The 12,172-nt window shown below is 40.6% G+C and overlaps 1 protein-coding gene across 1 annotated transcript; it reads left to right on the top strand.

Moving 5' to 3' along the window:
- The first annotated feature begins 952 nt into the window (after positions 1–952).
- Positions 953–7,595, top strand: LOC111272717 (glutathione S-transferase Mu 1). Its single transcript, XM_022854296.2, has 5 exons — positions 953–1,111; positions 5,503–5,621; positions 5,904–6,148; positions 6,453–6,552; positions 6,902–7,595. The coding sequence occupies exons 1-5, from the start codon at positions 1,090–1,092 to the stop codon at positions 7,142–7,144; spliced, it is 729 nt and encodes a 242-aa protein (XP_022710031.1). The 5' UTR covers positions 953–1,089; the 3' UTR covers positions 7,145–7,595.
- Positions 7,596–12,172: the final 4,577 nt, after the last annotated feature.

The following is a 12,172-nucleotide window of genomic DNA, read 5'->3' as shown; positions in this document are numbered from 1 at the left end:
ATACATTTCTTTTTTCAGGTAGGATTGATAAATAGGATTCCCGTTTCAATTCCTGTTACACACCTTGAAAAGTCTAAGAGTTCAGTCAGTTCTCTCTGTTTAGCTGAGATATTATTCAAAACTCGTGAGCGTAAAATTTGGGCAGACATATCCATTCGATTCAAGCGTTTCGTTCAGTCTTCGAATTTATGAAATACTATACTCATTTAATATTCGACGCGATGAAAATGAATCTAATATAGATACCGTAAAAAGTTTCACTAAAAAATGGCCAAACGATTTAGCAATATTAATCTTAATAACAACAATGAGATAAAATTCCCTACAAGCACTTTAGTTTAAATTTTAAAAAAATCTTTGTCCTTATAGCATGGACGCATTTTCTTTATAGCACAACTTTTAAAACAAGCCAGAAAATAACGCCATTATTCTGTCGTTGTGATCACCGCCAAAGCAGCATTAAATAGCGTCAGCTTCATATTTACGCGTAAGTCTCGCGACGTGTCGATTGCATCGTCTATCGGAACCGCGGTGCAGCCCGAATCAACCGAGGATTTCTTTATCAAGTCGAATCGAGTAGAGCTTCCCTTTCTAGTTCGCAGACTCCCAGCGGACGGTGTTTCTGCGCGACGCATCTGTCTACTAACATGTAACGTCTTTTCTCTTCGTGTGTATTTGCTTTCCCTCTCTCTTTGCCTGCTGAAAGTGTCCGCCACAGATCATCGAAACGCACAGTCGACGTGTCTCCGCCACACCCGACCTCACACGAGACACACGCACTCACATACACACACAGTTATCTATTTATAATACATGATTCATCTGTTTTCTTCGTCGTCGCCGCCGCCGCCGCCGCCGCCGTCGTCGTCGACGACGTCGCCGTCGCCGTCGCGTCGGGTTGGGCATCACCTCAAGCTGATGATGCGCCCTCTAGCGTCGACCACGACAACTACGGCGGCGGTATTGGTAACACCACTGGTTACGACGTCGATGCAGTCTTCGTGAAACTCGCGAGTGGACCAGAGACGGAGTTGTTTGTGAGTTTAAAGCAAAGACATCTAGCATAGATCTAGATCGCCAAACGGCAAGATGGAAGCCTCAATCATTCTCGGTGAGTGAGTCCTTAATAACCTACAAATCTATCTAGCACGACGTACGGAGGAGTGCCTCTATAAATTCTTGAAATACTAGCTAAGCATGTGTAATTGATGCCTCGTAAAACATTCGAAGTGAACACATATTCACTGTTCTGAAACAGCTCATTGATTGATCAATGGTTATTTATGATGTGACTGTTAGGACGATGATTGCTCCACATATAATCGTTTGTATTATTGACGCTTAGAAGCAAGCGTATTGGCTTATTGCTAAACGTATCGTCATCGTGGTTGGACATCGTAGGCAGATTTTGTAAAACCCAATTGGAGCAATGAGGTAAAGATTTAAAACCAGAGGACGTAGGTAATACTCACACATTGGTCTACAGTGGTCTACGTTACAATGACGCCACATGAGGGCGTTGGCTGCTACTCGTTTGACCCCTCTGCTTCTATTGGCTACGGCAACGGTGATAATGGCGATAAAGTTGCGTGTGCCACGAAGCCCATTCGATTATATCCACATTGGGCCTCGTATCAATGATTGTATCTGCAAATTCTAACTTTTTTATCGCATGAATGCTTACGATCAAACTAGATCTATAAAGAGGAATAAGGGTCTGTCAGTGAATTTTGTGCTATTTCTAAACAGGTACTATATTGAACCATTGTATTGTTACTTATTACTTCTTTTAATTCGTGTAATACTTATTCGTTTTCGTTAGTGATTTTTGCCCCTGTGCCGCTTACGGATTTTCCATATAATTTCATTTTTAATGTTGTATCCGGTGTGGACCTGAGTGTTTTTTTCCTGTTGCCAAGTTCATCAGAGAATATCAGATAATTTACCTGTTCCCTAACGTAAACAAATTTTAATTACAATAGTCTATATTATAGACGCTCTCCCAACACCACCGGCCCTAGCTAATATACGCTGGGTTTCATTCGACAAAAAAACTCAATAAAACATTCCTTCCATGACGCTGCCACTGGAAACAACGGCAATTAGGCGTCGTTTTCGGCATGTGCAATGCTAACTGTCATCAGTGGCCCTTGATTCCCTTTGTTTAATCACATGTGGAATACGTGCGTTCTGCAGACAGATAGGTGATCTGTATTCCGTCACTTTTTTCCTTATTCTATTTTTTTAATGTGCTGATGTTGTTCTAGCGTTCAGTGTCCCATTTAACTATTTATAGCGCCCCTTGATGCCTGGTGCTTGCGGCCTCAACGGTCCACTGCTCATTCCCTTCGTAGGTGCCTGCTTTGAGGACCGTCACTGTCAGATCAGCTCCTGAAAATGGCCGGCTTTCTAATGTACGCTGAGTCAATCCCTCGCGCCCTGATCAAGCACGTTGTGTAAATTACGCAACAGTCGCAGCTGCTACCGACCAAAGCGTTCCTGCGCGATCAGTTAGCTCTGTGACTATTAACGTTCTAGGTCAATATTGATAGCCACGAAGGGGCGGGACGCACCCGCAACTAATTAAGTGGCGGATGGAAGGTACCAATTATTATTATGACAAATTAACCAAAAACTTTTCATATATTTGAGTCTTGATAATTCATTTTAACTAGATTAATCACATTTCGAGCTGTCTAGACAAATCTAGGCATTTAGGAGGCGTTTCAAACGAAATCCATTATGGATTTTGTTGATTACCTTCTATCGATGTTGTGTAGAACTGTTCGTATTTCTATATATTTCTACAACAAACTTGTCAGTAAGCAGAGCCTGATAGCTCTATGAGTCTGCAAATTACGAGGTATAAATACTGATTAGAATTGGATGGCTTAACAGATACCCAGGGTAGTATGAGATCAATTAAGCGCGGTAACACTTCATTGTGGTCGAGCTTCAAGCCATATATTTATACTGACCGTTGTCAATTTTGTTGGAACGTGCTTTTAGACTACTCAGCGGCAACCTTAACGCATGTATCGAACAATTTATTATAAACCAAGAAGCCTGCTTTCAGGACTCGAAAGCTGAGCCTTAGGCGCCAGAGAACTGCTTGTCTCCTTTAAACCACTACGCTTCATTCTGTTAATTCAGCATTCCTTAGACATATATACATCGCCTATTTTAGATGAGCTCGTTCTTGTGGTCACCGAGGGACACTAGGAAACGGCCCTTTTTGAAATTATTTGCGTTTAAATCGAGTGCGATCAATAGGTGCCTAAATAACGAAAATATATGGCACATGTTCATGTGAATATTTGAATATCGGTAAATCTACATTTAATACTTACATAGTACGCTTGATCATACGATAATTTCTCAATTTTGTTGCGCTAATTCCCTATAGTATTCTAGGATCGCACAGGTGAAACGTTCAGGACCACCTATCTGCTCTTATAATTCAGCTTTTAATTTAACTTTGCACAATAGTTGTGGTCTAGAAAATAAAAATGGATGCCAGCTGGGCCTAATCAATCTTTGAATCGGCCCTTCGTAATGGTACGAATGAGTACGTGACTCAATGTATACCCCATGAATCACATTTATCATTTAATGAATTGGCATAATTTTCGACTAAACAAAAAATCTTTCGGGCCTGATCACTTGATTCGCATTATTAACACCACGCCTATTAGTGCAACTATTGCGGGATTTCTGATTCAAGCTTTTCTAAACCTTATTTTCAATTTATTGGAAAAATTCGATGAAATCAGTTGTCCTACTGTTAGGTTCTCTTCGTAGGAAGCACAACACATACGATTGCCAACCTATTGCCATGACCGCAAGTATCTATTTCAACGTATGCATTGTGCAGATGTATAATTTGAGAGGGATCAGGGGTTGCTCTTTCCAGACCTGCTGACGACCGCATAATTGTTAGACAATTTTTCCAAATAAACAAACTGATTTCTTATATAAATCTTTTATCATAATACGTCTACAGGGTATTGTCTAGCTTGTTGTACAACTGAAACTTCCAGAAGATGAGACCCGCCCTTGAATTAATATGTGTTTCGTTAGTTTTCTCAGCTACCTCATTCTGTAGGAATACTTTAGACAATTCCGTTCTATCCAATGCTTAATCTTTCAAATATCTTCCGTTACTAGCAGAGGTCCGTCACTTGAATGTGCTGCTGGAAAAAACAACTTTCTTCATTTTTAACGATTCTTCTGATTTAAAAAGTTTCTGGTGGTGAAAGCGGTAGCAATTCATCCTGCATCGTTCCTTCGATCGAACAAGCGTGTCAGGTCTCTGCGGCTGTGTGGCCTTGTGCGTGTCTGTGTTCTCCTTTGTTTGCCACGATTGCAGGCGCGAAAAAGACTGGAAAGCAATAGAAAAACGTAGTTCAGCACATTCTAAATGAAAATTCGTGACCAATCACTTAATAATGTGGGTGCATGCGACAATGAATAGTGGTAAATGACTACCACTATCTGCAAGCAAATTCTGATCGTGTTCAGGTGTTCGATGCTGCTGCTGTACGTTCGGCAGGGCAATGGTATATCGAATATATCCACTCGTAAACCGAAACTGAAAAAGAAACAACGTAAAACCTTTTGTGTGTACAGCCAGCAAAAACAAATCGATCACAAACATAGTGATGTCATCATAATAATGTATGTAGTACGTTTATGCGTAGACAATAACGTTATCAACAGAGAAGGCATCATTCTGCATTTCGAGTGCATTGTTTTCTATTTGCCTATATCACGAACCATGTTCTTGCATTCAAGGTCTAATCCGAGATTACTTTTAAGAGATTTTTACGTGACCGATTGATCTTGCCAAGCATACGCTATCATATGTTTTTGTTCATGTGTAAGACTGCCAATCTGATACGAGATGGCTTCAAACGTATAACACTTCAGCAAACTTCGATTGCTGAAGTGTTATTGGGCAATCGGCAGCGGAGAAATTCGGAACGTATCAGAGCGTAAAACTCATATGAAAAGTGACATGTGATCGTGAACGGACTGTTCATTAGGTTCAACTCGATATCTATCTAATAGTATAGATTTAGATTTATCTGCAATAGGGAAACGAGGTGCCTATATATTATTTTAAGTGCTGAGGCACTCGTGCATCTCTTGGGGCGAGCAGAGTATGTAACTGCCCCACAAATGGCAAATCACCTCTAACCGCTGGAAGTAGTGTGGCATGAAGTGCAAGCTTAATACCTATTTTTCTACTTTTTTTGTTTATCGATTTTCATATGCTCGTACTACAGACATTCCGATGGCCTTTCTAAATGGTCGTTCTGGAAGTGGGCTGGATCTTCAATAGTTTTACAAACAGGATGCCGTCACCTGCATTACCTGTAATCGCGTTGATCGTGATGGACAATTAATAAATGTAGCACCATGTTTTAAAGCTTAACTATGTGGAAGGTCAGGGGCAATAGATATTGTTATTTTAATCGATGACTACTATAATCGCTTTAGGCTACTGGAACATCCGCGGATTGGCTCAGCCGATCCGTAACCTTCTCGAATATACCGATGAGAAGTACGAGGATCGTATCTATGACTTTGATACGTCGGACATGACCAACAAAATTAAGGTTTGTGCATATGTTTCCCAACTCATAACATTACACATTTGTCATAATCGTAGCTAGCTATAATTGCCAAGGAGTGACTATTTAATAACATGTATTTTTGTACTTTGTGCGATTAGTTCAACTAAAAGAACGATTTTAGGGCCGAAAAAGCATTGCTTGGTTTAGTACTAATTAGCTAATATTAATGATCCATAGACCTTCAGTCAATCGCAATGATACAGTAACCATTAATAGTAACTATTCATTAATAATTTCGTTTTTGTTGGTATCATATCACGTCAGATGCAAGGTAAATGGCCGGAGGTGAAGGCGAATTGTGCAACAATTATTGGTGGAGAAGGCGAAGCTGCGATGGATTTCCCTAACCTGCCATACCTTATCGAGAAGCAGGCTGATGGCACAACACTCAAGATGACTCAGAGCAACGCCATTCTCAAGCACTTCGCTCGCAAGCACGACCTCGTCGTCAAGGGTGAAAATAATATTGCCCGCATGGAAATGCTCGAAGAACAAGTTATGGACCTCAAGTAAGTTGACGGAACTTTTTGGCAGGGATGAAAAACTTCCCGCTGGCCTCACTTCTAATGTTTGGCCTGCAATAATATAGCATAATCTATCTAACTTACTAGAAATTCGGTTCAACTAGAATAGAAAAGGGAGTTGGCGGAGGAGATTTGTTCAATTGTTTTCAGTCAATCGACCGGGTGATATCCATTCTTGGAAGCAACTAGGTAAAAGAGAGGAACAAAAACGTTGCATTTTAATATTCAATAACCCCAACCAATATTTTGGAGCAAATCTTATACGCAACGCCGTTTTTCGTATTTACAGGCAAGCGATCATCGGATACTGCTATGATAATTCAATAGTGGCTTTGCGTTACCCCAACTACACTGAGGACATTCAACCCATTTTAAAACGGTGGGAAAAGGTAAACTGTATGACTCTACCACAGGTATACAATGTGCAACCTGAAAGTCATGAAACACTAGAAGCATAGGTTCATCTATTGTCGCCCGGTTGAATTGTTGCCCGGGCGTAGCCAGACAGAATCATTTACAGTTATTACCAGTACGTTGTTGGAGATCTATGTGTGTCTTTGTGGAAGATATAAAAAAGTTTACTTTGGTATACGGGGTTCCTCTTATTGTATCCTTTCTATTGCTTCCAAAGGGTAAGCTTGTGAGTCAACTATGTATCGTTAAGAGCCATTACTATATTACTTTTAGTTAAGTTTTAGATTAGATTTTAACGGTTCCAGTGTTTCCAACACATACCAGGTACTCGAGAGTAAGCAGTGGGTGATGGGCGACAAGCTAACTTATGTCGATTTCCTGTTGTACGAGTTCCTCGATTGGCATATACCACTGAAGGCCGACATCTTTGACGGAATGCCAAGCCTCAAGGCATTCCTTGAGCGCTTCCGGGCTCTACCGAGGATTGCTGCGTACTTCGAATCGGACCGCTACCATGCGTGGCCACTCACTAGCCCCTTTGCCAAAACATTCGGTTACTTCAAGTAATGCAGAGCACGACAATCAATGGTGTAGGAGTACACAGTAGGAGAGAATATGGCATAACGTAAACAATAACGTGCTGTCTTGATAATAATAGCTTTTTCAAGCGGCATTATAATTTCAATATTTGCATGTTATACTGGCCTACAAAAGCCTAATTGTAACTGTGCGTCACAAATACCTATAAAGTTTACACCTATAAAATTATTAAGAACCGTTAGGATTCAAGGATAGATCTTCTAGGACAACCGGTTAAATGAAATAATCTGCCATATTCTTTAAAGAAGCTCGATGTATAAACCACCGACTCTTATAACTTTAGCGTCGCAGATGAGTTCTATTCGATGCACGCGATCGACGATTGCCGTTCTTTTAACTTGGGTAACGTGACAACAAAGGTATCTAACACAGAGAAAACGCATGAAAAATAAACGAGCGCATCTCATCTACACCAATATCGAATTTGGATGATCATTCTAGATAGCTCGATTCTAATCACCATAATTAACAAAAAAATCACAATGAGTTAATATTTTGTCTGTATATATCTAAGCGTTGTGCCAGCTAGATTAACCATCGACTTGGTTGATCAAGGTATAGTTATTTGTGTCTTGGGCAAGTCCGTTGGAGCTTGTTGCATACTATCGCAAATTAGCGGTCCTGTACATAGTCAAGGAATAATCAACATGTATAATAGAAATAGCTTACCAAGTTTCGGGCTTTAACCGCGCAAACAATATAGGAATTCGATATATATATATATATATATATATATATATATACGTACATCACTAGTATGCAAAATGTTTCTTTATCTTCAACGAGTGTTTAGAGCGATTCCTCTACGCTCTTGCATCCATTGCTGAACACTACGGGTTTCCACCCGTTCATCACTAGCTATTAGAATTAGCCTGTTCGCTATGAACATGCGGCTAGCTACATACATAGCTACATATGTGATCTTTGTTTGAAGTTGGTAGCTTCACCTCATCACCAGTCGACTTTGTCAGTAATATCGAAGTAGAAGCGTTGGAGCAATGTTAGCGGTCTATCGACCAGCACGTGACTGTTGCCCCCAGTAACCCTTCGATACCTTTTAATGGGGCAAATAGGGCTGGTTGGAGCACTTCAAAGGGACTTGCTTCAGTGCTTCCCTTAGTGAATGCCCGGATGCTGATCCTACAGAATCGAAGACTTATAGACTGGCCACTATGGTGGCCGGTTTGCGTAGGGCCGGGAGCAGCCCTAATCGCCGGTCCTACCACCGGCAAACTACCCTTTCGTCTCCTCCTTTGCGGCTATCTCCCTCATTCCTTTAGATAATTGCCTCCCCTATTCGTGCGCCCCTTTGCCCAGTTCTATTACCTTCCCTTTAAGCCCAAACTTGTGCGGGTGTGAAGCGGTTATTTAATGAGACCAGCCCCACATAGGCTCGAGTAGCCTTACACGCAGCCGTGCCAATAGAAGTCCAGTCTATAATTTTTGATAGTAGTTTGAACAGATGTATATATATATATATATATAGCAGATAAACGTGGTAATCGGCGGTAACCTTCGGCCACCGGACGTCGTTGTACCCGCCTTACGACGAGCCCGTTATCAGCGATATTTCAGCAAGTGAAGCCTAAACATCATAAGAAAAGGAGATGCATTAAAAGCCGAGTGCAAAATGTAACTGTAACTAGCACTTAATCCTGACCTCGATGCCCGACTTGATTGCCCCTTATAATCGGCATTGCAGAGATAGTGAACTAGATCGAGTCGTTTGAACAGAGTCTTCAGTTTGACGAGCTTAACGGTTTGCCGCTTAGAAGACTTTTCGGAGTACTGCTACAAATAAACAACATTTCATTTTTAATATTATACAAGCCTCTGATCAAACTGTTAGGACGCTAATTATCCTCTATGTGTCATAAAAAAGTGAGTTCAGTAAAACGGTGATGTTCCAGAGATTCGTTCCAGACGTTTCTGGAAAGTTATGACTGCTGGAAAGGGATTAATCGACCCAAACTGCGATTTCGTAATATCCGTTCGAAAAAATCTGAGTCATCAAAATACAGTCACTTTACAGAACGTAAGCAATGCAGATTTTAAGCGGTAAGCGCATGCGCAGTTACGTGTGCTTGACTTCTTCCTCTATGAGCCAGGTCCATTCTAGGCATTAAAAGCGAAGATTTGCAGTTTTATGGGTTGCTTTGCACTCTGAAAAGAGCCCAGACCTTTAGGGATGCTTCACTATCAAATATAATAGGTACGTGTTCGCGTTTCGAGAATGACCAGTGGTCAATACGACGATTGAAGCAGTCCGCCTCTGTCAGTGAATTGCGAATCTTGTAATAGCATAGAACGCGGATGGAAGCGACGCCGTTCAGATGCATTTTGGCAGCAGCTTCACCCGGTGCATTTGTATGCGCCGGTTTTATTATTATTATTACCCTGTTTTATCTAGAATAGCATGTCAGGATATATCTAGGCCTCTCTATGCCGATAGAGTGAATGAAGGGCACACACACCATACGTAATGACAAACCAGCCCATAGCGTTCCAGTTTTCAATAGAGCTAACACAAAACGAAACGAATCAGATTTTTGCGAGCTTAACGAAAATTTAAATTGATTTTTGTATAAAACGTAATGTTTTTGTTTTATTTATCGAGCTAAGCGATGTTGGTTGTTTGCATGTAAGCTGATTAATAAACTATCGCCAACAACGTATATGCTGAATCTAACTAAAAATACTCGGTTCCCAGTCATTCAAAGACGTATAATGTCCAGGTTAAGCCTGCAATGAGCGACAAACCCACAAATAGCTGAGTTCGCATTGAGCTGAAAGCTTTTTATTTGTATACAGTAGTGAAGGGTTATCTCCCTTTTTAGGTCATTTTACAAGCTGGTTTGATGCAGCCATGTACACGAGACAGCTGGATGTAAAGGCCCAACCTCTCAGCAGCGAAATGTCGAGTTGAAAAGCATTCGCCAGAGCGGACAAACGCCTCAGTAAATAGCTATAGAGTGGCACGCGCCAGCGCCACGTGACACCAGGGGGCTTTCAACAACATCGGTAACCCCCCCCCCCCCCTTCGAAGTCTTCTTTCCCCCAAAGCAGCTAAGGGACAGTCAAGTAGATCACCCAGAGGCGACTTACGGTAGCAAAATTCGACTGGCTTTTCTGTGTAAGTGTACCTCTCGCCTGAGGGTATTATACAGCGACGAGAAAACCCAGTACTGCACGCGTACTTTGCATTGCAACTGTCTACAAAGTCGGTACAGGCTTATGGCATCTATTGTCTAGCAACTCTGAAACCAGAGAGATGGACTTAGGAATACTTAGGCCATCCAGAGCTCCAGAAGTCCAAATGCATTCTCGTCAAAACTGTGTATTGAGGGGGTAGGTTTTATGTTTTTAGCTTACGTGTCCATTAGTCACAGAGAAAATAGTTGGCTATAATAAAACTATTTATTTATAAACTAAGGCTATTTTATTCGGGATTATAGTTTACATATACAGTGAGCAACTTTAACATCCCATGTTTAACGTATGACGTCTTGTAAATCGTAGATTATTATCGTAAATATCACAAAGCGAACAGCGCAAGGCGAACGAAACCGAAATAGTATCTTTTGTATCACTAACCGCTTATGTATTGGACATGATTCCAACATCAAGTTCGAGTGTTAAAAGTAAAAAAACGCTAACTTGTTGTAATCATAATGTTGATGCAGGAAGCATGTAAGGGGGAAGATCTAAACTTAACGATTTGTCTTGTTCAAGTAGCAGTCAAGATGAACAGCAGTTAGTAAATATACAAAGAAATTAAAATTTCGTTTAACCGATCTCCGATTTGTTCTATGAAGTTCTTTCGTTCAGACTTCACTCGAAATTCTATCGGCCAGTGAGCCTTACAAGACGAGGTAGTGATTGTACAGATAACCCTGACGACTCCAATTTTTCCTTACCCATGGTTTCCAGTTCTTTTTAGCCTGAATTACGGGCCTGCTAACTAGAGCCACGGTCTTGAGACTAGATGTATCTAAAAGATCGACCATCCTTTCCATTAGCCTTTCGTTCAAATGTATATATATCAGTTCGCAAAACTTGGTGCGCTTTTTAATCCTCTTAGAAAAACGCTTTTAAGATGATCCTCAATATATCACGCTGTAACGAAGTTCTTGGTGTCAATATATAATAATAAATACTATAGAACGTACTTCAACATAGAGGTCAAATAGAGGTTTGTTTTAAATAGTTTCGTTTTCTTGGTATTTCTGACTTATGAAAAAACATCATTTCATAAATTGACCCGCAGATATATGCAGTTGTCTGTTTTCAGTATAACTTAATTATGAATTCATTGATGCGCCAACGATGAGGCTTCGTGTTTGTACAAAGATTGAACAACGTTCTATTTTCCTCTTCAAATATAAGTAATTCTATTGAAGATACATTCAAGATGTTATGACTTGAACTAGAGAGAACATCAACTTACAATCTAATGTGAACATAAGAGATGTAAAGTGTGGAAACCTTAATCGTGATGTGTGACGAAACACAGTATGTTCGGATACTGCTGGAGCAAAGCGTGCTGGTGGAAGTTGATCTGGATATTGCTTTGAGAACCGGGGTCAGAATGAGATCGCATCTGACCATAATTATCATAGGCCGAGCAGCGACCTTCAAGTCTTCCTCCAGTAGCTGAGACCATTCAGCCGTTAAGAATACGAGATGTCTAGAAGAACAATGAGCATAATTTTAATAATATATGCAAAGGTATTTTAGCTGAAATGGATTAAAAAAACTACTAGGTTCATCAGCGGCTATCGAACTATATCCCAGAAAGATAAAAAATGTTCATGTATACATATTGCTTCCCTTTGAGAAAAAAGGTGGCGTATAGCTTAGTAAAATATTAGCCAAAACTTTTAATTCGCTGAGAATGTATCAATTATGTACCCGTAGAATACATGCAGGTTTTGCGACGCCCGCGAACATCTAAATTACAAACCTGGCGCCACAACTTGGTTGGATAAGTTTGGG

Source organism: Varroa jacobsoni, unplaced genomic scaffold (genome assembly GCF_002532875.2).
Source record: "Varroa jacobsoni isolate VJ856 unplaced genomic scaffold, vjacob_1.0 contig03079, whole genome shotgun sequence".
In the NCBI taxonomy this organism is placed as follows: Eukaryota; Metazoa; Arthropoda; class Arachnida; order Mesostigmata; family Varroidae; genus Varroa; species Varroa jacobsoni.
Note: the sequence above shows the minus strand (reverse complement) of the source record. Positions and strands in the feature narration are given on the sequence as shown.

Bases quoted from the DNA above. Each gene is read 5' to 3' on its own strand.
- LOC111272717 (XM_022854296.2), top strand. From the start codon at position 1,090: ATGGAAGCCTCAATCATTCTCG. The intron at 5,622-5,903 runs GTTTGTGCATAT...ATATCACGTCAG, and splicing joins ACATGACCAACAAAATTAAG to ATGCAAGGTAAATGGCCGGA. The intron at 6,149-6,452 runs GTAAGTTGACGG...TCGTATTTACAG, and splicing joins GAACAAGTTATGGACCTCAA to GCAAGCGATCATCGGATACT.